At 42.3% G+C, this 14,801-nt stretch overlaps 1 protein-coding gene across 1 annotated transcript in view; it reads left to right on the top strand.

Moving 5' to 3' along the window:
- LOC133607871 (3',5'-cyclic-AMP phosphodiesterase 4B-like) overlaps positions 1-14,801 on the top strand; it is a 156,792-nt gene that overhangs the window by 25,077 nt on the left and 116,914 nt on the right. The window contains exon 3 of the mRNA XM_061962898.2: positions 12,406-12,653. Coding sequence (XP_061818882.1) covers positions 12,406-12,653 — 248 coding nt within the window. The remainder of the gene's footprint in view (positions 1-12,405; positions 12,654-14,801) is intronic.

A 14,801-nucleotide genomic window follows, 5' to 3' on the forward strand; every position in this document is an offset into this window, starting at 1 on the left:
CTTTTAATTATGCTTTGAAAGACTACAGCAGCGTTTTTTCTATATGACCCAATGCAAACAACATTCCCTAGTCATGGTACAAAAACAAAAAAAATCTATCCAACACAAAAGGTCAACACATATGGTCAACACAACCTGCTCACTGAACTTTGTGAATATTATTATTATTTTTAAATCTAAATTACACTCATTTAAATCCATTACAAACCATGATGGGAAAAATGTAAAACACTCTCCACACTTATCCATGTTTGGCACATTTTAGCTGCTCGATATTTCTGATTGATTACAACACTTTAAAAAGGTAACGTTATTAATGCTATTTTGTCGACAAAGCGAGCAGTTTGGGTCAATTACCTTTAATTATGCTTTGAAAGACTACAGCAGCATTTTTTTTATATGACCCAATGCAAACAACATTCCCTAGTCATGGTACAAAAACAAAAAAAATCTATCCAACACAAAAGGTCAACACACATGGTCAACACAACCTGCTTACTGAACTTTGTGAATATTATTATTTTTTTTAAATCTAAATTACACTCATTTAAATCCATTACAAACCATGATGGGAAAAATGTAAAACACTCTCCACACTTATCCATGTTTAGCGCATTTTAGCTGCTCGATGTTTCTGATTGATTACAACACTTTAAAAAGGTAACGTTATTAATGCTATTTTGTCGACAAAGCGAGTAGTTTGGGTCAATTGCTTTTAATTATGCTTTGAAAGACTACAGCAGCATTTTTTTGTATATGACCCACTGCAAACAACATTCCCTAGTCATGGTACAAAAAAAAAAAAATCTATCCAACACAAAAGGTCAACACATATGATCAACACAACCTGCTCACTGAACTTTGTGAATATTATTATTATTTTTAAATCTAAATTACACTCATTTAAATCCATTACAAACCATGATGGGAAAAATGAAGAACACTATCCACACTTATCCATGTTTGCCGCATTTTAGCTGCTCGATGTTTCTGATTGATTACAACACTTTAAAAAGGTAACGTTATTAATGCTATTTTGTCGACAAAGCGAGTAGTTTGGGTCAATTACTTTTAACTTTGCTTTGAAAGACTACAGCAGCATTTTTTTATATGACCCAATGCAAACAACATTCCCTAGTCATGGTACAAAAACAAAAAAAATCTATCCAACACAAAAGGTCAACACACATGGTTACACAATGCACAACCTGCTCACTTTGTGGATATTACAACAAAAAAAAATTACACCCATTACAAGGCATGATGGAAAAAATGAAAAACACTCTCCACACTTATCCATGTTTGGCGCATTTTAGCTGCTCGATATTTTTGATTGATTACAAAACTTTAAAAAGGTAGTAACGGAAATAAACAAGGTAGGAGTTGAACTTTCACATACTCTTAATATCTAATTATATTAATCATCAATTATATATCAATTATTTTAATATAAAATGTACATGTATATGTGTAGGCTACGAGGCTATATATATATGTGGGTATATATATGTGTGTGTGTGTGTGTGTGTATATATATATATATATATATATATATATATATATATATATATATATATATGTATGTATGTATGTGTGTATATATATATATATAAATATATATGTATGTATGTATATATGTGTGTATGTATGTATATAGAGATATGCATATATGTGTGTATATATATATATACATATATATATATATTTATATATATATATATATATATATATGTGTATGTATGTGTATATATATATATATATATATATATATGTGTATATATATATATATATATATATATATGTGTATATATATGTCTTAATAAGGTTATCCAAAAAATAGTGCTCGATACCGTAGTAGATGAAATAGTCTTGTGATTTTTTTTCCCCACACATACATATATGTGTATATATATATATATATATATATATATATATATATATATATAGCAGAGAGCTCGCTAAATTTACAATTTAAGTGCCCTTTGGGATTTGGGGCCAACATCCATCTCCACTCTTGTCGAGATGAAAACATACCAGATGAAAGAATATGTTCTGAGAAAACGGAACAACTGGAGTACCACCATGTTCTGGATGAATATCTTATCGTAAAAAGCACGTGCTGTTCCACAAAACTAGTATGTATGCATGTTAAGGTTGTCCCGATACCAATATTTTGGTACCTGTACCAAAACGTATTCCAATACTTTTAAAAATGAAGGGGACCACACAAAAAATTCAACAAATGATTTTACAATACATTAAACATATGGTTCTTGTTACACTCAAAGAACATTTTTAGAAGATTAAAATAAAGATAAAAAGTCAATAAACACATTGGGCTTTTCTTTTTGCAAGAATAATTGTATATATTACATATAGTCTGCAATAATCTAGGATTAGAATAGAATAGAATAAAAAGCTTTGTTGATATTTTATGAAGTGCTTCATGATTTATTGTTGCCACTCTTGGTCTGGGCTTTAAGACGAATAAAATCATTAATAAATACTGAAAACAAAACTACAACAAAAAGTACACATATAAGACATGTAGCTGGTAAAACACACATTGTTAAAGGTAAAACACAAATTGTAACAATTTGTCACAAAATTCAGTCATTTTACTTGCATTAGTTTGCGCTACATGGGCGGTTTGGAGTGCGCTAATCTTTGGCATCGAGCAAAGCAGCTGTGTGCACGTCTACGTATCTACATCTGCACAGCAGGGGAGCTAGTTACCTATTTTACCTTTTAACTCTTCGAGCAGGTCTGGATGATTGTTATTTTAACGTTTACCTTAGTTTGAAGCAAAGGTGGTCTTGCCACCTTCGGCAAGGCATGTTGTAAAGCACCTTTATCGATAGTTTTGAACCCTAAATACCTCCATTGTGCGCTTAGCGCAATAATTTCCGGACTATAATGTATAATGATTCTGTTCATAACTTTTATGGACAGAATTTCTAGGCGCAGTCAAGACGTTGAGGGGATCTGGTTTGGTGGCTGCAGGATTAGGTGATGTGGTCCTGATGGCTTCATCTGGCCAGGATCTTCAGGTCTCACTGGATCGGTTCGCAGCCGAGTGTGAAGCGACTGGGATGAGAATCAGCACCTCCAAGTCCGAGTCCATGGTTCTCGCCCGGAAAAGGGTGGAGTGCCATCTCCGGGTTGGGGAGGAGATCTTGCCCCAAGTGGAGGAGTTCAAGTACCTCGGAGTCTTGTTCACGAGTGAGGGAAGAGTGGATCGTGAGATCGACAGGCGAATCGGTGCGGCGTCTTCAGTAATGCGGACGCTGTATCGATCCGTTGTGGTGAAGAAGGAGCTGAGCCGGAAGGCAAAGCTCTCAATTTACCGGTCGATCTACGTTCCCATCCTCACCTACGGTCATGAGCTTTGGGTTATGACCGAAAGGACAAGATCACGGGTACAAGCGACCGAAATGAGTTTCCTCCACCGGGTGGCGGGGCTCTCCCTTAGAGATAGGGTGAGAAGCTCTGCCATCCGGGGGGAGCTCAAAGTAAAGCCGCTGCTCCTCCACATCGAGAGGAGCCAGATGAGGTGGTTCGGGCATCTGGTCAGGATGCCACCAGAACGCCTCCCTAGGGAGGTGTTTAGGGCACGTTCGACCGGTAAGACCCAGGACACGTTGGGAAGACTATGTCTCCCGGCTGGCCTGGGAACGCCTCGGGGTCCCACAGGAAGAGCTGGACGAAGTGGCTGGGGAGAGGGAAGTCTGGGCTTCCCTGCTTAGGCTGCTGCCCCCGCGACCCGACCTCGGATAAGCGGAAGAAGATGGATGGATGGATGGTAGACCACAAGGAAGTGTTTTAGATTTAGAAAAAAAATTCAATAATATGACCACTTTAATGCGCCTTATAATCCGGATAGAAAATAGACCATTCATCGGCAGTGCGCCTTATAATCCGGTGCGCCCTATGGTCCGGAAAATACGGTATTTGTATTTTCTACAATTGCGATTCTTTGTTAGGTACCACTCTGGGCTGTTAGAGCTTCACTAAGTCATCTTGTATTATATTTATTTGTACTTTCATCAAAGAGGATTTTTGGAAATATCCCAAATAATATTGGAGTTGTGTTGCGTAGCCAAGAAAGCCCTTTTATCTCCATCTAGAACTCACCCACTCCGCCTCCATTCCACACTGGAGTGAGCGTTACCTTTCATCTTCATTCCCTTTGCCCTCTCACGAGAACAAAGGCTTTCCCAATGTTCAAATGATTTGTTTTATAGAGCAAGAGACGTTGTTTTTATTTTCCTGATTCATGCCGATGCAGGAAGGTCTAGCGGCAGCTGTTTGAAACCATGTGCGGCTTGTCAGCGTTGCGATCAATAATTCACAATTGGGATCTCATTTTCATGCGGCGCAGCAAAAATGTTGATCGTGATATTTTGAGTCTTGAGTTTGGAAAGTTTCTACTAAATAGAAATGGTCTCAAATGTTTTTTTCCGGACGCATCACTGCTATCATGTGGCTCGGTTTTCACATTTCGCCCCGCAAGTATTATGTCTCAAATCAGGCGCGTGTTTCCTGGAAGATGCTGCAAAGTCAGCAGAAATGTAAGCAAGACTTATTAGCAGAATTGCTTGTGTGTCTGTTTTTTTTTTTAAAAACATCTTATTTTTCCGGAACTATTTATATGGCCTTTTGTGTCTCATTTTCAGGCGCGTGTGAGAGTTATTGGATACTTTTGTTCTTTTGCAGTTAGTAAAATGACGAACCTTTTCGCCCATTGCTCACCTTAAAGGGGAACTGCACTTTTTGGGGAATTCACAATCCTTATGAGAGACGAGAACACATACAGTATATTCTGAGCATATCCGTATACAAGCCAAAGCCACTACATTTTAGAAGGAAAAAATATTTTCCATACATTAGCCGCACCTGACTGTAAGTCGCAGATATGTGAAATTAGTTATTTACACAGGAATATTCTGTAAATGTTTACCTTAATTGTTTCCAAACAGTGTCTGTAACACGGCAGTAAAACGGCTAATCAAACAAAACCATACTTGCCAACCTTGAGACCTCCGATTTCGGGAGGTGGGGGGAGGGGGTGGGGGCGTGGTTGGGGGTGTGGTTAAGATATATATACCGTATTTTCCGCACCATAAGCCGCCCTGGGTTATAAGCCGCGCCTTCAATGAACGGCATATTTCAAAACTTTGTCCACCTATAAGCCGCCCCGTGTTATAAGCCGCATCTAACTGCGCTAAAGGAATGTCAAAAAAACAGTCGGATAGGTCAGTCAAACTTTAATAATATATTAAAAACCAGCGTGATGTGGGCGCGCATGGAGTCGTATATCAACATGGACGGAGCTGCGTGAAAAAAGCCACCCGGCCTCTTCGCGTAAACTTACCTTAACCACTCGCTCATCTTTTCTTCATCCATCCATCCCTTCGAGTTAGCTTTTATGATGACGCCGGCTGGAAAGGTCTCTTTTGGCAAGGTCTTCCTTTTGAATATCACCATGGGTGGAAGTTTCTGGCCATTAGCATGGCAAGCTAGAACCACAGTGAAGGATGACTTCTCATTCCCTGTGGTGCGAATATTCACCGTACGTGCTCCCGTTGTATCCACAGTGCGGTTCACAGGAATATCAAAAGTCAGTGGAACCTCGTCCATGTTGATAATGTTCTCTGGCCGGATCTTTTTTTCAGCTATCTTGTTTTTACAATATGCACGGAAAGTAGCCAGCTTTTCTTGAAAGTCTTTAGGCAGTTGCTGTGAAATAGTAGTCCGTGTGCGGATGGAGAGATTGCGTCTTTTCATGAACCGGAAACCTGTCGCTTAGTAGGAGCCATTTTGTGGTCTTTACAGATGTAAACACACAAAGGAAATGAAACGTAATATCCGCACGCTTCTTCTTCTTCTACCGGGGCGGGTGGTTGCTTACAGTAGAAGAAGAAGCGCTTCCTGTTCTATGGGGGCGGGTGCTTACTTTGGCGGTTGCTTGCGTAGAAGAAGAAGCACTTCCTCTTCTACGGGGGAAAAAGATGGCGGCTGTTTACCGTAGTTGCGAGACCGAAACTTTATGAAAATGAATCTTAATATTAATCCATATATAAAGCGCACCGGGTTATAAGCCGCACTGTCAGCTTTTGAGTAAATTTGTGGTTTTTAGGTGCGGCTAATAGTGCGGAAAATACGGTATATAAGAAATACTTGACTTTCAGTGAATTCTAGCTATATATATATATATATATATATATATATATATATATATATATATATATATATTTTATTACATATATATATATATATATATATATATATATATATATATATATATATATATATATATATATATATATAAATAAAAGAAATACTTGAATTTCAGTGTTCATTTATATACACATATACACACACATTACACTCATCTACTCATTGTTGAGTTAAGGGTTGAATTGTCCATCCTTGTTCTATTCTCTGTCACTATTTCAGAACACACACATTATACAAATATACATTATAAAATCAATAAGAAAACGGGAGCTCTAATTTGGGAGTCTGAATTAGGATCAGAAGTTTCTATATAAACATTGCGCACTCACGTCGCCTTTTTGTATTGATTACTGCAGCTGTGCACTGGATTCATTCACAAATACAAACTGCAACTCACAAACACTTTAGAGTTAGGCTCCACCATCAGAATGTGTACTTAAACTTGTAAAGATTACATGGATATTATTCAGTGAGTTGATTCACCAAAACTAACCTGTTATACAGGAGGAAAAAGCACACAGGACGTTTCAATTGTTCACAGACTGGTCGCGCTCATCAGAATGACAAGACACTTCCGGTCTGCAGGTGATAGCATTCAATTGGGAAGAAACGCCCTACTGCCCCCTACTGACCAATGTGAATACTGATAAATGTGTAATGACAGCTCCAAAAACGAATTCAAACCACAAAATAAAATAAATAAATCAACACAAAAATGTGACACATTATGGGTGGGTCACATACAGTATGCATGTACAGTAGATGGCAGTATTGTCCTGTTTAAAAGTGTCACAACATTGCTGTTTACGGCAGACGGACTGCTTTACGGTAGACGAAGACTTGACTGCTGTTGTTGTGTGTTGTTGCCGCGCTGGGAGGACGTTAATGAAACTGCCTAACAATAAACCCACATAAGAAACCAAGAACTCGCCCTCGATCATTAGCTGTTTATATTGTGGGAAAGCGGACGTGTGAACAGGCTGTCAACACGTCACTCAGGTCCGCATGGAGCTGGAGGGGGCGTGGCCTCCAGCTCCGCCAGAATTTCGGGAGATTTTCGGGAGAAAATTTGTCCCGGGAGGTTTTCGGGAGAGGCGCTGAATTTCGGGAGTCTCCCGGAAAATCCGGGAGGGTTGGCAAGTATGAACAAAACAGAAGTAATCGTCATGGACCCACGAGCTAGCTCTCCAATCAGCTAAACAGACTCAAAAACTCCACGGTGACGTTTTGGTGAATTTACTGAGGAATTTGTGAACCTGAAACAACACAAAAAGAATGCCACTGTAAGTTAATAATACTAACACATACACTTAGCATATTAGCTAATGTAAACAAAGCTACCTTGATTGCATTACGCTAGCAAGTACAGATATGCATGAAAACACTCTTACAGACATCACACATGGGACGGTTTAGTAAGTCAGAATTGTTTTAGTTATATTGTAAAACTTACAAACGTTGCTTGGAGTGATGAATGAGGAATTCACATGCATACTTGCCAACCCTCCCGGATTTTCCGGGAGACTCCCGAAATTCAGCGTCTCTCCCGAAAACCTCCCGGGACAAATTATCTCCCGAAAATCTCCCGAAATTCAGGCGGAATCAGGTCCGCGGTGTGCCTGCCCAATGACGTTATAACTGTAGAATGATCGAGGGCGAGTTCTTAGTTCCTTATGTGGGTTTATTGTTAGGCAGTTTCATTAACGTCCTCCCAGCGCGGTAACAACACACAACAACAGCAGTCATGTTTTGGTCTGCCGTAAAGCAGTTCGTCTGCCGTAAACTGCAATGTTGTGACACTCTTAAACAGGACAATACTGCCATCTAGTGCATTTGATGAAAGCACTTTTGTGCGTGCCACACAGCAATGCATCATCAGAGAGGGTGTTCAGCATGGTTAGAAAAATAGTGACAGAGAATAGAACAAGGATGGACAATTCAACCCTTAACTCAACAAGTATATGTGTAAATAAATGAACACTGAAATTCAAGTATTTCTTTTATATATATATATTTATATATATATATATATATATATATATATATATATATATATATATATATATATATATATATATAAAATAAATATATATAAAATAAATATATATTTATAGCTAGAATTCACTGAAAGTCAAGTATTTCTTATATATATATATATATATATATATATTATTTTTTTTTTTATATATATATATTTTTATATATATGTATATATATATATATTTATTTATATATATCCATCCATCCATCTTCTTCCGCTTATCCGAGGTCGGGTCGCGGGGGCAGCAGCCTAAGCAGGGAAGCCCAGACTTCCCTCTCCCCAGCCACTTCGTCCAGCTCCTCCCGGGGGATCCCGAGGCGTTCCCAGGCCAGCCGGGAGACATAGTCTTCCCAACGTGTCCTGGGTCTTCTCCGTGGCCTCCTACCGGTCGGACGTGCCCTAAACACCTCCCGAGGGAGGCGATCAGGTGGCATCCTGACCAGATGCCCGAACCACCTCATCTGGCCCCTCTCGATGTGGAGGAGCAGCGGATTTACTTTGAGCTCCCCCCGGATGACAGAGCTTCTCACCCTATCTCTAAGGGAGAGCCCCGCCACCCGGCGGAGGAAACTCATTTCGGCCGCTTGTACCCGTGATCTTGTCCTTTCGGTCATAACCCAAAGCTCATGACCATAGGTGAGGATGGGAACGTAGATCGACCGGTAAATTGAGAGCTTTGCCTTCCGGCTCAGCTCCTTCTTCACCACAACGGATCGATACAGCGTCCGCATTACTGAAGATGCCGCACCGATCCGCCTGTCGATCTCACGATCCACTCTTCCCTCACTCGTGAACAAGACTCCGAGGTACTTGAACTCCTCCACTTGGGGCAGGGTCTCCTCCCCAACCCGAAGATGGCATTCCACCCTTTTCCGGGCGAGAACCATGGACTCGGACTTGGAGGTGCTGATTCTCTTCCCAGTCGCTTCACACTCGGCTGCGAACCGATCCAGCGAGAGCTGAAGATCCTGGCCAGATGAAGCCATCAGGACCACATCATCTGCAAAAAGCAGAGACCTAATCCTGCAGCCACCAAACCAGATTCCCTCAACGCCTTGACTGCGCCTAGAAATTCTGTCCATAAAAGTTATGAACAGAATCGGTGACAAAGGCAGCCTTGGCGGAGTCCAACCCTCACTGGAAACGTGTCCGACTTACTGCCGGCAATGCGGACCAAGCTCTGACACTGATCATACAGGGAGCGGACCGCCAAAATCAGACAGTCCGATACCCCATACTCTCTGAGCACTCCCCACAGGACTTCCCAAGGGACACGGTCGAATGCCTTCTCCAAGTCCACAAAACACATGTAGACTGGTTGGGCAAACTCCCATGCACCCTCAAGGACCCTGCCGAGAGTATAGAGCTGGTCCACAGTTCCACGACCAGGACGAAAACCACACTGTTCCTCCTGAATCCGAGGTTCGACTATCCGGCGTAGCCTCCTCTCCAGTACACCTGAATAGACCTTACCGGGAAGGCTGAGGAGTGTGATCCCACGATAGTTAGAACACACCCTCCGGTTCCCCTTCTTAAAGACAGGAACCACCACCCCGGTCTGCCAATCCAGAGGTACCGCCCCCGATGTCCACGCGATGCTGCAGAGTCTTGTCAACCAAGACAGCCCCACAGCATCCAGAGCCTTAAGGAACTCCGGGCGGATCTCATCCACCCCCGGGGCCTTGCCACTGAGGAGCTTTTTAACTACCTCAGCAACCTCAGCCCCAGAAATAGAAGAGCCCACCACAGATTCCCCAGGCACTGCTTCCTCATAGGAAGACGTGTTGGTGGGATTGAGGAGGTCTTCGAAGTATTCCCTCCACCGATCCACAACATCCGCAGTCGAGGTCAGCAGAACACCATCCTCACCATACACGGTGTTGATAGTGCACTGCTTCCCCTTCCTGAGGTGGCGGATGGTGGTCCAGAATCGCTTCGAAGCTGTCCGGAAGTCGTTTTCCATGGCTTCCCCGAACTCCTCCCATGTCCGAGTTTTTGCCTCCGCAACCGCTGAAGCCGCACACCGCTTGGCCTGTCGGTACCTGTCCGCTGCCTCAGGAGTCCTATGAGCCAAAAGAACCCGATAGGACTCCTTCTTCAGCTTGACGGCATCCCTCACCGCCGGTGTCCACCAACGGGTTCTAGGATTACCGCCACGACAGGCACCAACTACCTTGCGGCCACAGCTCCAATCAGCTGCCTCGACAATAGAGGTGCGGAACATGGTCCACTCGGACTCAATGTCCAGCGCCTCCCTCGTGACATGTTCAAAGTTCTTCCGGAGGTGGGAATTGAAACTCTCTCTGACAGGAGACTCTGCCAGACGTTCCCAGCAAACCCTCACAATGCGTTTGGGCCTGCCAGGTCTGTCCGGCATCCTTCCCCACCATCGCAGCCAACTCACCACCAGGTGGTGATCGGTTGAAAGCTCTGCCCCTCTCTTCACCCAAGTGTCCAAAACATGAGGCCGCAAATCCGATGACACAACTACAAAGTCGATCATGGAACTGCGGCCTAGGGTGTCCTGGTGCCAAGTGCACATATGGACACCCTTATGTTCGAACATGGTGTTCATTATGGACAATCTGTGACGGGCACAAAAGTCCAATAACAGAACACCGCTCGGGTTCAGATCCGGGCGGCCATTCTTCCCAATCACGCCTCTCCAGGTTTCACTGTCGCTGCCAACATGAGCATTGAAGTCCCCCAGCAGAACGAGGGAATCACCCGGGGGAGCACTCTCAAGTACTCCCTCGAGCAAATCCAAAAAGGGTGGGTACTCTGAGCTGCGGTTTGGCGCGTTAGCGCAAACCACAGTCAGGACCCGTCCCCCCACCCGAAGGCGGAGGGAAGCTACCCTCTCGTCCACCGGGTTGAACTCCAACGTGCAGGCTCTGAGCCGGGGGGGCAACAAGAATTGCCACCCCAGCCCGTCGCCTCTCATTGCCGGCAACGCCAGAGTGGAAGAGAGTCCAGCCCCTCTCGAGAGAACTGGTTCCAGAGCCCTTGCTGTGCGTCGAAGTGAGTCCGACTATATCTAGCCGGAACTTCTCAACCTCGCGCACTAGCTCAGGCTCCTTCCCCCCCAGCGAGGTGACGTTCCACGTCCCAAGAGCTAGCTTCTGTAGCCGAGGATCGGACCGCCAAGTGCCCTGCCGTCGGCTGCCGCCCAGCTCACAATGCACCCGACCTCTATGGCCCCTGCTATGGGTGGTGAGCCCATTGGAGGGGGGACCCACGTTGCCTCTTCGGGCTGAGCCCGGCCGGGCCCCATGGGAACAGGCCCGGCCACCAGGCGCTCGCCATCGTGCCCCACCTCCGGGCCTCCGGGCCAGGCCCGGACGCGGTGACCCGCGTCCGGGCGAGGGAAATCTGGGTCCTTTATTTTTATTCGTCATGGAGGTCTTCGAGCTGCTCTTTGTCTGATCCCTCACCTAGGACCAGTTTGTCTTGGGAGACCCTACCAGGGGGCATAAAGCCCCCGGACAACATAGCTCCTAGGATCATTGGGACACCCAAACTCCTCTACCACGGTAAGGTGGCAGCTCAGAGAGGAGAAACGGCAGTGACTAGGATGGCAGAAGCGGGGATCGAACCTGCAACCCTCAAGTTGCTGGCACGGCCGCTCTACCAACCGAGCTATACCGCCCCACTCACTATGTGACGTCACAGGAAAATGGACGGGTGTATATAACGATGGTTAAAATCAGGCACTTTGAAGCTTTTTTTAGGGATATTGCGTGATGGGTAAAATTTTGAAAAAAACTTGGAAAAATAAAATAAGCCACTGGGAACTGATTTTTAATGGTTTTAACCCTTCTGAAATTGTGATAATGTTCCCCTTTAAGGGGAAACTGTTACACTCAACCTTTTTCAGAGTTTGCAGCCCACAAATGAGAGGCCGGAAATGTGCTTGCCTCACTTCCTTTGTGTTGGCAAAATGTTTAAGAGTCCAACACATAAAAAAACAGAAGTCACGTTGATGTCGTGAGATGCCCGCACCCTCGCAAGGCAGATGGACTCGCAGGTCTGGGATGGGACCACTTTGTGAAACAATCCGTCTTGCAGGTCTGACTTTGTCATCAAAAGCGCTCATTTGCTGCCCTGTTGTCGTTTTCTGTCAGGAGAACAAGGACCCCGCGGTGGGGCACGTTTCCTCGGGCAGCACCCTCGGAGTGGAGGCGTGCAAAGTCCTGAGGCGCTTTTCCGGCAACCTACAGCTGCCGCCGTTGTCATGGCGACAGGCCGAAAAAGAGCGGGAAAGGGGGACTCTGCTGTCGCCGGAGGGGGGCCCCGGGACTTGCGCCAGGCCGACAAGTCTGCCCATCGCCACGCTCCCGCGCATCGACATCACCCAGGCTGATGCCGACAGGTGAGGCTTTAGGTGGTGGTCAATTAAAAAGTCCTTTGACTTTTTGACCTGCAGGTCCTAGGTCCTAGGTCCTAGGTCAGCCAAAATGTTGAAAGAGCCATATTGGACCACAAATACAAAAAACAAATCTGTCTGGAGCCACAAAAATTTTTAAATCTTATATAAGTGTTATAATGAAGACACTGCAATGTTTAAGTGTCTATATTAGTTCTATTAGCCTACTATCAAAATGAGTTTAAAAGTCTTATATAAGTGTTGTAATGAAGACAACACATGATGTAAGTGTCTATATTAGCTATATTAGCCTACAGTCAAAATTACTTTTAAAGTCTTATATAAGTGTTATAATGAAGACAACACATGGTGTAAGTGTCTATATTAGCTATAATAGCCTACTATCAAAATGAGTTTAAAAGTCTTATATAAGTGTTATAATGAAGACAACACATGATGTAAGTTTCTATATTAGCGTACTATCAAAATGACTTTCTTATATAAGTGTTATAATGAAGACACTGCAATGTTTAAGTGTCTATATTAGTTCTATTAGCCTACTATCAAAATGACTTTAAAAGTCTTATATGAGTGTTATAATGAAGACAACACATGATGTAAGTGTCTATATTTACTATCAAAATGAGTTTAAATGTCTTATATAAGTGTTGTAATGAAGACAACACATGATGTGTCTATATTAGTTATAGTAGCCGACTATCAAAATGACTTTAAAAGTCTTATATAAGTGTTATAATGAAGACAACACATGATGTAAGTGTCTATATTTACTATCAAAATGAGTTTAAATGTCTTATATAAGTGTTGTAATGAAGACAACACATGATGTAAGTGTCTATATTAGCTATATTAGCCTACAGTCAAAATTACTTTTAAAGTCTTATATAAGTGTTATAATGAAGACAACACATGGTGTAAGTGTCTATATTAGCGTACTATCAAAATGAGTTTAAAAGTCTTATATAAGTGTTATAATGAAGACAACACATGATGTAAGTGTCTATATTAGCGTACTATCAAAATGACTTTCTTATATAAGTGTTATAATGAAGACAACACATGATGTAAGTGTCTACATTAGCCTACTATCAAAATGACTGTAAAAGTCTTATATAAGTGTTATAATGAAGACAACACATGATGTAAGTGTCTATATTAGCTATATTAGCCTACTATCAAAATGACTTTAAAAGTCTTATATGTGTTATAATGAAGACAACACGTGATGTAAGTGTCTATATTAGTTATAGTAGTAACATTTTAGTTAAATGTAAGTTGTGTCTTGGATCAAATATCCTATCTACTTAAAGTTAAAGTTAAAGTGCCATTATGTTGCAGCTATTTAAAATAGTTTTGTCAATTTGTTCTGGCCTGAAATAAATTGGCCCTTTGAAACATATCTTTGTCTTTGTGTGTTGTATGTAGACTAGGGATGTCCCGATCCAGGTTTTTGCACTTCCGATCCGATACCGATATTGTTTTCGCATTTCCGATCCGATACCGATACTGACCGATACTGGCCTATCCGAGCATGTATTAAAGTTTAAAGTCAGTTAGCCTACTTAGTTGTCAGAATCATGTTGAAAAGGGTTTTAGTACTCTTGATAACAACTAGCCAGCTGAATTAGGGGAGTTTGAATAATACACAATGGTTGGTAACAAGAAACTGACCTGTTTATTCAAGGATAAACACAAAATAGACAAAATGATACATGACAAACAGAAATGGCATCATTGAACTAGGGCTGGGCGATATGGCCTTTTTTTAATATTGCGATATTTTAAGGCCATATTGCGATACACCATATATATCTCGATATTTTATTATATTTTTATTATTAGTAGGTTGCACAGTGAAGTACGTATTCCGTTCAATTGACCACTAAATGGTAACACCCCAATAAGTTTTTCAACTTGTTTAAGACGAGGTCCACTTAAATTGATTCATGATACAGATATATACTATCAGATATATACTATCATCATAATACAGTCATCACACAAGATAATCACATTGAATTATTGACATTATTTATAATCCAGGGTGTGGAGGGGGGCGCCGGATGTAAGTGTCAAAAAGACAGCCAAAAGAGTTTGATATGAGAATAAATCTAAAGTTAAAATATAGGGTAG

The sequence above is a fragment of the Nerophis lumbriciformis genome, linkage group LG09 (genome assembly GCF_033978685.3).
Source record: "Nerophis lumbriciformis linkage group LG09, RoL_Nlum_v2.1, whole genome shotgun sequence".
Taxonomy (NCBI): Eukaryota; Metazoa; Chordata; class Actinopteri; order Syngnathiformes; family Syngnathidae; genus Nerophis; species Nerophis lumbriciformis.